At 42.1% G+C, this 13,372-nt stretch overlaps 1 protein-coding gene across 5 annotated transcripts in view; it reads right to left on the bottom strand.

The window, feature by feature from the left end:
* Positions 1-1,235, bottom strand: part of GPC5 (glypican 5) — a 1,343,656-nt gene extending 1,342,421 nt beyond the window's left edge. For all 5 annotated transcript variants that reach the window (XR_005376464.1, XM_038569867.1, XM_038569868.1 and 2 more), the window contains exon 1: positions 746-1,235. Coding sequence is in view for 4 of the 5 variants with exons in the window: in XM_038569867.1 (XP_038425795.1) it covers positions 746-908 (163 nt within the window). In the remaining variant the exon portion in view is untranslated. The remainder of the gene's footprint in view (positions 1-745) is intronic.
* Between the last annotated feature and the right edge of the window lie 12,137 nt (positions 1,236-13,372).

Genomic DNA, 13,372 nt, shown 5'->3' with positions numbered 1-13,372 from the left:
CACAGCGCGCTGGCCAGAAGCGGATCTACGCGGCTCCCATCACGGTCTTCTTGCCCCTTCATCTGGGGTGTACGGCTCATCCGGGTCGGCGGGGGGCTTCCCGACGCGTTCGACCTGGTCGCCGGCTGCCCCCCCACACCGCAGGCGGTCCGAGACACGCTGGGCAGTTCGCGGTCCCGCAGGCAGGGCCCGCTGCGGGCGCGCGGGGAGGCGGCTCGGGGTCACGCACAGCGCGCGTTCGGGGTCCGAGTCCTAATTAAAAGGGAGAGCGGCTGCCCTAGGCAGTGCCCCAGTCTCCGGCAAGGGAGAGCGCAAGGCTTGTGATTTTAGCATCAAACTCGCAGCGACCGACCAACTCTGTCACCGCGGAGAAGGCAGCAAACCGGGCCCCCGGCGGGGCGGGGCGGCGCTGGAATCCGCTCGCGGCGGCCCGCTCCGCCCGCTGGAAGCCCCACACCGCGCGGCCCGCTCCGCCCGCCTCTCCCTCCGCGTCGGCGGAGACCAGGGAGCCCGCGCGGCCGCCAGACGCCCGCGGCCCCGCTCAGCCGCACCCGCGCTCGGCGGCTCACCCGAGCTCGCCCAGAGCCCTCCCCGCGCCCCCAGGCTCCCCTCGCCCGGCCGGAGCGCCGGAAAGCTCGTCCTCCCGCGAACCGCCACCCGAGAGCCCCGCAGCGCCGAGCGGGCGCTCAGGGCGCCCCCGGCCCGCGTCCAGGCGCAGCGCCCCGCGCCCGCGCGCCCGCCTCACCTGCCCGCGGCGAATCCGGGAGCCCCTTGACGGCTCCCACCAGGCGCCACTGGAAAAGTTTCCGAACTTCTTCGCAGCTCTGCGTTCCCTCGCTCCGAGGAGACCCAACCAGGGCCAGGAGCAGGAGACAGCAACACCCCGCGCGCCAGCTCCGCGCGTCCATCCTCGGTGTCCCCGTCGCCCCTTCCCACGAGGTGGACACCACTCCCCCGCGCGCCCGGCTTTGCAGGCGCTGGAAAAGGCTCGGCGGTCGCGGTTCCCGAAAGGTGCAAGCTGGCGGCCGGCGTTCCCGGGCCGTTTTGGGACACCGGCTTCACCTGGGGGCACTTGGCTTTCTCCGGAAGAGCCCCTAGACTGAGACAGCAGAGTTCTCCAGCTAAGCGCCGTGGGTCTCCCTCTCCCGCGGGGGCGCGTTGGCGCTGCACCAGGGAGGAAAACGGCTGGAGCCGCACGGAGCCCGAGAGCATCCGGCTCCCGCCGCCGCGGCCGCGGGCTCAGCCAGCAGCAGCCAACCTGGGACGCGCCCGCCCGCCGCGCTCCGCGGGCAAGCCCCGCCCCCACGGCCCGCCCCGCGCCCAGGCTCCGCCCCCGCGCCCAGGCTCCGCCCCGCGCCCCGCCCCCGGCGCGCGTCCCGGGCCGCACCCACCTTCCCGCTGTCACCGCGGGCCCCCGCGGGAGAGACCTCGGAGCCGCCTCCCCGACACCAGAGCCGGGCGGCGCTTTCCCGGTCCTTCCCGAGGAACGACGGGCTGATGGAGATGGAAAGGAGAGCGAGCGTGCGAAGAGGTTCCGAGAAGAGAAGGGATGAGGAAGGCCAGCTGGAAGTAGCATGAAATACTCGCCTGGAAGTCGAGGTCTTCGGTCCGGAGGAATGTGTATTGGAAACTGCATGAAATGGCATCTGGGCACAGTCCACGGGCAAAAAGCCTGCAGTGGAAGGTCCCAACTCAGAGGCTTGATAGCATCTATAAAAGATGTTCAGAGGGTACATGAGAAGTTAACTTCTTAAAAATTGGTTCATGTTACTGCCTTGGAACACTCACTGTGATCCTCTGCAAGAATGCAGAAGTCGTAAGAATTGCATTCAGACTCTATCAGGTTCTTATTATCGCGGTAAAGTCCAGCTTATTCTCCTGTCAGCCTTAGCCTCATCTTTTACTTCCGTCCTTCCTATCTCTATGGGCCCTTCTGAGCTTTATCACCTCTGGAGTTGTTTTTAAAGACATTTCTCAAAGAACTTCTACGATAAGAGTGCTCAGGGGAGTTTCTAAAAAGGAAGATAGGAAAAAAAATGAAGACTTTGAGTGATTTAAAAGTGACAACGGAATTCGGTCGGTTTACAATTTATAAAAAACCATCGACCATGAGTGGGTCAGGTGGATTTTCTAAATGTGATTGACGCAACACTAAGCCTATGAGTGACAAGCATCTCTTCATCTAAAGGCATCTGAGGATAGTACTACTCCAGTTAAACAAAACTACTTCAAAGCATGAGGCAGGGTGGACTATAAATGCCTCAACCACTTAAAAGGAATTTAATCTCAAATTGGAACCCTTGCCAAGAGATAGAGATGAATAATTTGAAGTCTTAGTTAAGTGTCATGGGACTTTTAATGACCATTTGATGTCAAAGGCAGCACTTTCAGGAGCAGATTGCTTGCTTTAAAACCATTCCAGGGAAATGGCTGAGATACTTCTTCAGTGATATAGTGCTCACTTGGCTTTTGACATCAATTCCATGAATACTAGATTTTTTTTTTTTTTTTGGAGAAGCTCTCTTAATAGATGAGAATTGAAAAAAAAAAATCAGCTGCTTTTAAATTCAAGGACTTCAAGAAAAGATTTACATATGTATCCTAAGGGGAGCCTGGAGAAACTTCCCCCATAGACTTCTTCTGTAGCCACCAAGCATGGAAAGATTGCCTGAGTCAACTATATATATCTATCAGAAGAACAAGAAGAATGACCATAAAGATGTGTATAGTGCCTAGGTGACAGTCCTCTACATGCTTTATATGGATACTAAGTCATTCACTTAATCTTTAGAACAACCCTATAATGTTGGGTTGACTACTATTATTCTAACCTATTGGTTACATTCAGTAACAGCAAAGGTGGTTTATTAATTTATCAGACTTTTTACTAGTAATTATATATAATTTTTAATCTATGGAATTTTATTCTACTAGAATTCCTTCTGTGTCAACATAAGGCTAATAAATCCCCAGGTTTTACTGAAACTTTTTTTCTTTACCAAGATCTCTCCTTGATAGATTTGGTCATCATATAGTATTACCATTAAAAGAATCCTTAGAGATTACCTGGTACAATTCACTCACTTGGAATTTCTGAAACAATTTGTCTTGCAAGGGTAAAATCACAAACACAACTGAGATTTATTGATGGTTCAGTAAAAACTAATCAACTAACAAATATTGATTGAATACATACTAAATATAAAAAAACAAACCAGTGGCTAGGCATAATAGAGATTATAGAGACATGTAAGCAAGTTCTCTTTGTTTTCGCCATTTATTTCAACAAAACAAGTAGGTGGGAAGTTATATAAAAATGGGGTAGGGGCTAATGAGAAATTAGCCCATATAAAATGTTCCACCCAACAATTACAAAAAATAGATATTTATATCTACTTTTTATTCCATATTGCTACCACAGTAGATGAGCCAAATTGGCTTGGAGGGCTTGTTTCCCTAGAAGTATCCTTATGCCAGGACCCAAGCAAACCAAACTGTATGCGCCAGCTCTGTTGTGACACTTCAAGACAAGTTTCCTTCTTCCAACCAGAATGCAATACCAAAGTGCTTTTTGTATGAACATTCTAGAACAACCTCTACATATTATATTAAAACCAATCATTTTTTCAATTTACCTCTAAATATTACAGATGAAGCTAGGGAGAAATTTCCTTCTTTTGATAAGTGATAATGGCTCTTTTTTCAAAGGTTATTCAGTAAACATTTATTGAATGCCTTTTATCTAATAGGCATGTGGTTTGCTTTTGAAATACCAATACTGTTAAATAGGAGAATCTTTAAATGGGCTTTATTTTAAATACACCTTTGGATCTTCTAAATGCAAAGCTTCCAAGAAACCATCTAAAATGTGTCAACTCATGACCTTGTAAAGAGAAATGAAAAAATTTGGGTATGATTTAGGTGATCTTAATGACATCACATTGCCGTCAATTCTGACAATAGCTTTAGACTAAGACTGGACACTGGTTAGCTCACCCTCAGAAGCTGGTTGGGGTAACCTGTGTACCAAATCAATAATAGCTAATATCCATTAAGTGCTTACAGGTATTCTCTCATTTAATACCCCACCCTATGAGACAGTGACTATTATATTACTAATGAGAAAACAGCAGTACAAAGAGATTAAGTAACCTTCAGAAGCTGTGTATAAGAGCTGTGTATAAGAGCTGATAAGAGCCAAAATGTAAGCCAGGCATGCCAACTCCTTGCACATTCTATTGCCTCGGACAAAACCGTTACTTCTTTTTGGCTCCAGCAGGGGCTTTGGGAGGCAGGCTTTTTTATGATAGACTCAACCTATCATAAATGGGTAGAACCCTGATACTCGCTGCTATTCCTCATGTACAACAAGCTTGAACTCATCTCTGTAGGGGTCCAGAGCCCTGCAGTGACTCTATTCTGGCCCAAAAAGTGCCTCACTTGGTACTAGCTGCCTGAGGTAGTAATCGCTCTTCCCTTGTTCTTCCACTAAACTTTAAATTGTGAGAACTGTACTGTCCCATGTGCTGCCTTGACATCTTTGAGCCTTATAGGGTCCCAAAAGTTTAGCTATGAGTTCTGTTCTTACCAGATATGATCCCCCCTTACCCCCACTCACCCCACATCCAACAGGAAAGGCTCTCTCCCTGGTCAACTCCAGTATCAGTCACACCACCTCCATCCCACCTTATTTTCAACCTAAGCCATCTCCCCTCATCCTTCCTTGGGAACTAAGGGTCACCTCACCCACCCTCCTTTCTCTACAAAGCCTGCCTCCCAAAGCCTCTGCTGGTTCACTCTGCTCCCAAGTACAACCCAGAGGGCCCTGTGTGGGGTATGGTATTCTCCTCCCCTGGACTATGAGTATATGTGACTAATAAACTGCGTAAATCTCATCCATCTGTTGTCTTGTATTTGGCCAAAAGTTTGGGATAAATTGGAGGTGGTTAGAACAAAATATCCTCAATACATGTGCTTCCACTTAGCTATTGCCAAAAAAAAAAAAAAAAAAAAAAAAAATCCAGACTTTTGCCTTGCCCTACCTCCTACCTCTCCCAAATGCAGCCTCTATTCCCCTAGCTGCCCAACTAAAGGCAGCCAAATTGGAGGTAAGGAATTTCTGCCACCAAGTAACCAGAAAGAAATTGAAGGATCCTACCCTGATGTCTCCCCAGGTTCAGAGCAATGGTTGAGAAAAAGCTGCCTGCAAGAGAGAACTCATAGCAAAGTATAACATTCCATAAAATACTCAAAACCAGACACCAGGTTGAAATTTACATGGAAATCAGAAACACATTTTCCAGCAGAGTCTTTCTAAAAATATGTATCTACTGCTAATGTATATTTTCAATTTGAAAATTCTCATCTTCTAATCACCAGTACATATTCATCCATAATTTTGAAATGCATTAGATGCATTTATGTCATTATTTCATAGTAATTATGTTTTAAGGCAAAGCATTCTATGAACAAACAGCATTCTATGAACAAACTGCTCCTGTATGGAAATTTCAAAAGTATTTTAAACTGTATTTAATTTTACAGGTTTTGTATTTTAATCTCTACTGAAAGACATTTCTTTTAGAGAATTACTGAGAAATAAAAATATTAGTTGCTTTGTAAATAAGAATGAAAGTATTGATAAAAATACTAAGAAAAGAAAGCAGGAACACTCAAGGAGTTTATTAAACTAAAGTTCTCTTTCTTCTAGTTTGTATGTAAGAATATGAAAACAGTGCCCTTCAAAGTTGTGGTATTAGTACATGTGCAAATTATAGTACATTATAATGACAATAAAAACAGTACACATTTCTCTCATTTTGAAATGTACAGTTTGTACCAATTAATATGACCCTCACTATTTTTGGTTTCCAATAGAGCAAAACTCACATTCATCTACCATTAATTAAACCAATGCTTAAGAAAGGCAATTGCATGAACAAACAAATTCAGTTGTTACCTGTATGGAATACATACTATTCCTACTTAAATAATGTTTTCAGGAATTGCAAAAACAAAACAACCCAAACTTTATACTTGTTCATTGCTGGTTATTTAATGTGAGAACTAAGTGGCCACAAGAGTTTATCTGCCCAAGTATAAGCCTCGTGAGTTCAAAGGAGCCCGCCTCTGCCTTCTGAACAGTGAGTGACTAAATATTATGCACTTATGCACATTTCATGACTTTACTGAATGAATCTGCCCCCCTTAGTTTGACGTTTTCATGTGTCCTGCATTAATTTGATCGGAATTCTTTTACTATTTTTTAAGCAGCAGTCAACCTTTTAACTTCAACTTAATTGCTAGATTTTTATGTTATTTTCAAAGTGGAAAATATCACTATCTGATGGAATAGTACCAACAAACACCTTTAAAACTGGGTCATAACTTCCCAACTAACATTATGTATGGACCACTGTATCATGTACCATTTGACTTTCAATAAATCTCCAATGTCTGTTTTACTTCTTTTCATTTTCTTTTCTGTGATTAAAATGTGAGCTGGATATCTTTAAAGTTTAATGTTATCACCAAATTAATTATCTAATCAAGAGTTAATTATTTTCCTGATTGTTTTCCTGTAACTTCTGATATTATAATATCTTAAATATTAACATCTTCAGATTAGGTGAATTTTAATACTACATATCAAATATTCTCCAGAATGATTAATCATCTGTGTCATCTTGACCAAGTTTTTATTTTATTTAAAAGATTTTATTTATTTATTCATAGAGACAGAGAGAGAGAGGCAGAGGGAGAAGCAGGCTCCATGCAGGGAGCCGGATGTGGGACTCGATCCCGGGACTCCAGGATCACACCTCAGGCTGCAGGCGGCACCAAACCGCTGTGCCACCGGGGCTGCCCTTGACCAGGTTTTTAAATCACTCTGATACTTTCTTTCCTTATTATGTAAAAGGAGGGGAAAGCATAACTGTGTTATAATGTTATTGATAGGGTTAACCGAGATAACTTAGGTGAAGTGTTCTGTACAATTCTTAGTTGACAAAATCTCTCAATAAATAGATGTTATTATTCTTCCCCATTGAAAAAATAGTCATCTTAGTTCCTGATCTATTAGTTACATCTTTGATATAATTACGGTAATAAATCTACTCTTCTAAATTGAACAACTATCCAGAGCTAAAACCTTTTGCCCCCTCTGTATGCATAGTATGGTTTCTTCATATGATCTAGCATTTATGCAGCCATCATTTTTGTTTTTTTGTTTGTTTGTTTTTTGAGTAAAAGAAAAAATAAGCATTATCTCAACTCAGTGTAGGGACAGGAGAGTCTAAGTTGCCCGAGGTCATGAGCTAAAAGTTAATTTTTAAAAGGAAAGAGTACTTCTCTCTGAACATAATGAGCACTTAGAGCAAGAACTAGAGACTAATTATCATCAGCTTTTTAAGATGCAACGTGTAGACACTCCGCTAATGATAAAGCCTCATAATTGATAATTATCTTTGATTAACGAGTAGGAAATTCTTCTAGGGGCTTTGAGCGCTGTGTACCATTGTCATAATTGATCTTTAATTCTTCCATCTAAAGATTCCTTTTATCATATGTTTAATCTTTGCTATTTATAAATAAGGTCCGTGCATAGGCCTTATTAACTCTCTCTAGATGTGATATTACCTTACAAATGTCTTTGCAATTCAATTAGCATTCAGCCTAATTCTTTATATATGCATATGAAAAGTACAAGCAGTTCATGCTCCTAGGCAGAGGAGAAAAGTGGTCTGACCACTTTTGAATTCTCTTGATCCAGATTTTGTGAAAAGAGGGAATGATTATCTCTCTGGATGTGTCTGGGGACACTTTACCGTAATTGCCAACCTTCTCCTGGAGGAGAATTGTATTCTGATCCTATCTTTGGGGGAAGAAATACTCCATCTGATCTGTTTCCTATCATCCTAGTTTTTCCTCACTCTCTTTTCTCTGCCCATAGTCTCAAATCATCTTGTGCGTGCTCTTCTGATGTTCTTAAATCACCCTTGTCCAATTGTCCACCCTTGTCACCAATCACCCTGGTAGCCAATTTTATGCGTATAACCGCTGAACCTGACATTGCTGGCCTGGATCTCTGTGGAGTCTAGAACCTCTCTGGCGTTCCTGGTGGTGTGCTGTCTTCCTTCTGGCTCTCCAGTATATCTCTCTATTTTTTTTTTTTAATATTTTACTTATTCATGAGAGACACAGAGAGAGGCAGAGAGAGGCAGAGACATAGGCAGAGGGAGAAGCAGGCTCCATGCAGGGAACCCCATGTGGGACTCGATCCCAGGACTCTAGGATCACAACCTGAGTCAAAGGCAGGCGCTCAACCACTGAGCCACTCAGGTGCCCTATCTCTATTCTTTTGCCTGTTTCTTTCCTTTCTTCTACCTCCTATTGGTAAGTATCTCCCAAAGCTTCCACCTTAGGACTTCCTCTTCTTTTCCTACATATTCCTTTCAGAATGTCCTGGGTTGAACAGGGTCCTCGAAAATTCCATGCAGAACCTCAGAATGTGCCTTTATTTGAAAATAGGGTCTCCGGGGCACCTGGTGGCTGGCTCCATGGTTGAGTGTCTGCCTTCAGCTCAGGGCGTGATCCCAGGGTCCTGGGATTGAGTTCCACATCTCACAGGGAGCCTGCTTCTCCCTCTGCCTAGGTCTCTGCCTCTCTCTCTGTATCTCTCATGAATAAATAAAGAAAATATTTAAGAAAAAATAAAATAGAGTCTCCACAGATGTCGTTGATTAAAGCTCTTGAAATTATCTTGGTTTTAGGGTGAGCCCTATACTCAGTCAGTGATGCCTTTCTAAAAGAGGAAAGGTCACAGAGACAGAGGAAAGGACCATGTGAGCAGAGGGATGGAGCCTGGAGTGATACAGCTGCAACCCAGGGAAGACTAGCGCTCGAAGCTGGGAGACGGACATGGAAGGGTTTCTCCCTTGGAGCCTCCACGAGAAACCAGGCCAGCTGACATCATGATTGCAGACTTCTGGCCTCTAGTACACTGAGAGAAAGGGAAAAGAAAAGAAACCTGCTGTGTGAAGCCCCAGAGTCTGTGTCTATTGTGGTCACCGGTTAAGAAGTGCTAGAGAATGAGTGCACCGAGGAAGCATCTCCCGGTCTCCTACCAATGGGGGTGATCCCAGCGGGGTGTACCAAGTGCTCACAGGGCTTGTCCTCTCATCTGCCTCCTCTGCTTTCTAATTTGGCTATGCTACCATTATCTCAAGTTCTTCTTTTACTAAAAGGATTTTCTCGTCTTCTCCCCAGTTCACACTCTTCCTTCATCCACTGATTTCCCTATTAAATTCACAAACACAAGACTCTGAAGTCTGTTCTTTTTATTAATAAAAATCCTCTTGCTAGCCCAGAATGTTTTGTATCCTTTCTCTCCTAATGCCTCCCTGTGATATAAATTATAAGACTTGCCAGTGTCTCCCCTATTTCTCATATTCATCTTTTTCATTCCAGCTGCCCCATCTTTTCTCATTAAATTACCAATTGATTGCATTATTTACCAGAGGAGACTCATCACCTACAGCCCCTTGCTATTTTAAATCATCTTCCATCCTGAGCCCAGATCAGTCAGTTTGTGGCAGGCTTCTACTCTATTCAAGAAAATTACTAATTTGGGTGCCTGGATGGCTCAGTCAGGTAAGCATCTGCCTTTGGCTCAGGTGATGATCCCAGGGTCCTGGGATCCAGCCCACATTGGGATCTCTGCTTGGCCATGGGGAGCTTCCTTCTCTCTCTTCTCTGCCTGCCTCTCCACCTGCTTGTGCTCTCTCTCTCTGTCAAATAAATAAAATATTAAAAAAGAAAGAAAATTACTAATTGATGGCAAAGCAGACTCTAACATCTACTGAAGTATAACTCAGGGAATACCTGGATCATGTTAACTTGAAGTACTAGAATACAGATTTCTGGACCTTACCCAAATGGACTCTTGGTTTGGGATCCAGAGTAATTACCATAAAATGTTTATGCAAGCTTGATATTTAGACAAAGTGAATATCCTTTACTTTGCTGTAAATCCACTCTCCTTCCTACATGGACCCTCTGTTTCTGTCAGAGGGAGAGAAATCCATCACTCCCCCTCAAAATATACCTTGTTTGTTTCTACTCATAAGCATTAGTTAAACCTAAAATCATCTTTTCCCTTCTTTCTCTTTAAAAGCTCAAGTTTCTTATTCATTAGGAAGACTTTTCCAGCCACATCACTCAAATTATTCTTGCCACCACTAGATTTCTATAGCATGCTATTGTGCCAATGATTACTTGCTGATCAATTACATATCATTATTTAGGCGATCCTGCAGTTATGCATTGTTTCCCTAAGAAAATCTTAAGCTGCTCCACACTGTTCACAGGATCTAGGAACTCAGTAAATGTGTGCTGAATCAATGCATGCAATTCTAGATGTCATATCTTAAGTCTAACCAATTATTATAGGAGACTTAGATGTATCCTGCCTCATTAGAAAAACTAATGAGAGTGGATGTTTATATTCCTATTCATTCCACTCAAGTATGATCATGAAGCCTGGCTCGTGATAATTTAATAATGATAACACGTCTGATATTTGCTCTTCATTAATTTGAGAGTAGACCACTAGAATGAAACCACCAATTTTAAGTCACAATGTCTATCGGTCTAATAGCCATCGAATTAGCCTCAATACCACAAAACATGGTTAGGAATATAAAATAATTATGTTTATGAAAGTATAATTTTAAAACTAAAACCATACCAGTGCTCATTACTCACTTTCATATGTAAATCATTCCATTCACTCTGGCAAAAAACTATTGAGCATAACATGTACTATGCAAATCAAAATACTGATTACTTGGTCCATGGCATATTAACCATGGAAATCAAACATAGAACGCTCTCTGTTGCTCTTTATGAGGAGGAAACATAAATATTCTGCAGAAAAATACCTATAATACACAGGTTGTATCAGCCTGCTTTATCTCTTTGAATCCAAATAAATGTAAATAATCACAAATAATATGTCAAGAAGTTTTATCTACCATCATAAAACAACATATTTTTAAACTCTGCCTTGGCTTTCACTAATTAGTTTATGCCTCTCCCAGGAGAAAAAAAAATTTACATTCCAAATTTCAGAATTCAAAACACATTCCCTGCACTCTCCATTCTTTATTCTCACTTCTCAGATGTTACATAGAGAAAAACTGGAGAAATGATCATACTAGATCTCCAATACCACCCTCTCCACACATGTGACACAGTGAATGTTCCCCCAAAATCCAAAAAAGCACCACCTAAACCATTCACTTGGACCAAACCTACTGACTTCTTTATCAATACTCAGTGTGCCCTGAATCATCCCATTGATTCACTGAAACATCAAAGCACCTATATGCCAGGCTCTATTCCAAGTATAAAACTAGAGATAAAGAGCTGAATCACATGCAGTCCTCACCCTCAAAAAATTTGCAATTCAGAAAGATAGACATGCACGTAAACAAATAGGGACCATAAGAAACTATAGATGTCCTGATCAAAGTGTACAAATAAAAGCTCCCATAGCTTCACAAAGCTCAAGAAGCAAGTTGTTTTCATTGTGTAATTGCTTGACAAGTGTCCTTCTGAATATTTCAAAGTGCAATTTGATCAAATAGAAATTTTAAAATAAAGTACAAATATTTTCTTGTGAGAATATTGAGAATCATAGGACTTAGGTAGTACAGACACATACTGTTATTTTTACTCACTCATAGCACTAATGAAAATAATGTATATATCACTTCATCGATGTGATGGCATATCATCCAGTCAACAAAAATGGCACTCTAAAGGTGTCAAATAACTAGAGGAACTTTGGATAGAAAAATTAACATTGAAAATATATAAAGAATATATTTGCAGCTGTAGTAAAAATTGCCTAGAAAAATGGGTGATAAAATATAATAACTAGTTATTTCTGGTTTATTACTTCCCTTTTTATCATGTCAAGTGTTTTCTAAATTTACAGATGTAATCGGAAAATAAATATTTTTTAAAAGATTTTATTTATTTATTCATGAGAGATACAGAGAGAGAGAGAGAGAGAGAGAGAGAGAGGCAGAGACACAGGCAGAGGGAGAAGCAGGCTCCATGCAGGGAGCCTGACGTGGGACTCCATTCCAGGTCTCCAGGATCACACCCCAGGCTGAAGGTGGCACTAAACTACTGAGCCACCCGGGCTGCCTGGAAAATAAATATTTTATTTAAATAAACTCCACACTGTCCTAAAAAAAGAATCTACATTCCCCAACACTTGATGAAGGAAAGGAAGTACACTAAAAGTTTAGTGGAAGAAAAAGTGTTGAAAGGAAAGCTAGCGCTCACCTCACATTCTTATCACAAGAGATTCTCAGATATTTAATGGGAGCTTTTATTACTGCTCATTTTGCAGCTCAGTAAATTTTCATGAAATGTATATCTTTATATCCAAATTAATTAATGTGCCTTACTACAATTTCAGGAGCTTATATGTATTAGGCCAGTAGTTAAATTGAAGCACTCCAGACCCTCTATATTATTATTATTATTATTATTATTATTATTATTAATTTTGAGGTAGGCTCCATACCCAGCTTAGAGTCCAATTCAAGACTTGAACTCAGGACCCTGAGATGAAGACCTGAGCTGATATCAAGAGTCAGATGCTTCACCAACTGGGCCACACCGGCATCCCAGCCCTTTACACTATTAAAAATGTCCTCAACCTTGCTTGCTGCCCTTCTTCCCTGGAGCTTCCCCTGCTACCGTGCCCCTGGCTCCTGTCCTCATGGCCTCAGCACTCCCCTCCACACCAGCAGTCGTTGGACTGGCAGCCAGAGAGGTGGCCTAGTGCAAGCAAAACCAAGTCACTCTGAAGAGTCAATGGTGGAAGTATAAGCAGTAAATCTAAACGACTATCTTAAAAGAGCCAAAGGAACCAAAGGATCTGTTACTAACATCTTTGTGCTGTTCGTACGCTTATTTGGACAATGCTTTAAATAAAATTAAAAATTGCTATATTGTTTTATTTTTATTTGACCAGAAAATGCTCAGAAGGATTTCTCTGCAGTATTTTGTGTGGTTTCTTAGAAAATCACTTAAAATCACCTTAATAAAAACAGAGCCAGATAATGAGGAGGGAGAGTTATTGGCCTCTAGATCTGACCAAAATTTCCCTTCATCTTTAATATTGTTACCTTGAAACAGTCACCAAGGCTCTCAGAGCTTTCAGTTTCTCTAGAGGGACTCAACTAAATGGTCTCTTATATCTCTTCCAGCTATGAAATTCTATATATTTTTAAAAAATGTTACTGGGTTTAAAGAAGGCCTCTTGAAAAATAATAAACAAAAATATTTAAAC

The sequence above is a fragment of the Canis lupus genome, chromosome 22, assembly GCF_011100685.1.
Source record: "Canis lupus familiaris isolate Mischka breed German Shepherd chromosome 22, alternate assembly UU_Cfam_GSD_1.0, whole genome shotgun sequence".
NCBI lineage: Eukaryota > Metazoa > Chordata > Mammalia > Carnivora > Canidae > Canis > Canis lupus.
This window is presented reverse-complemented; position numbering and strand designations above follow the sequence as displayed.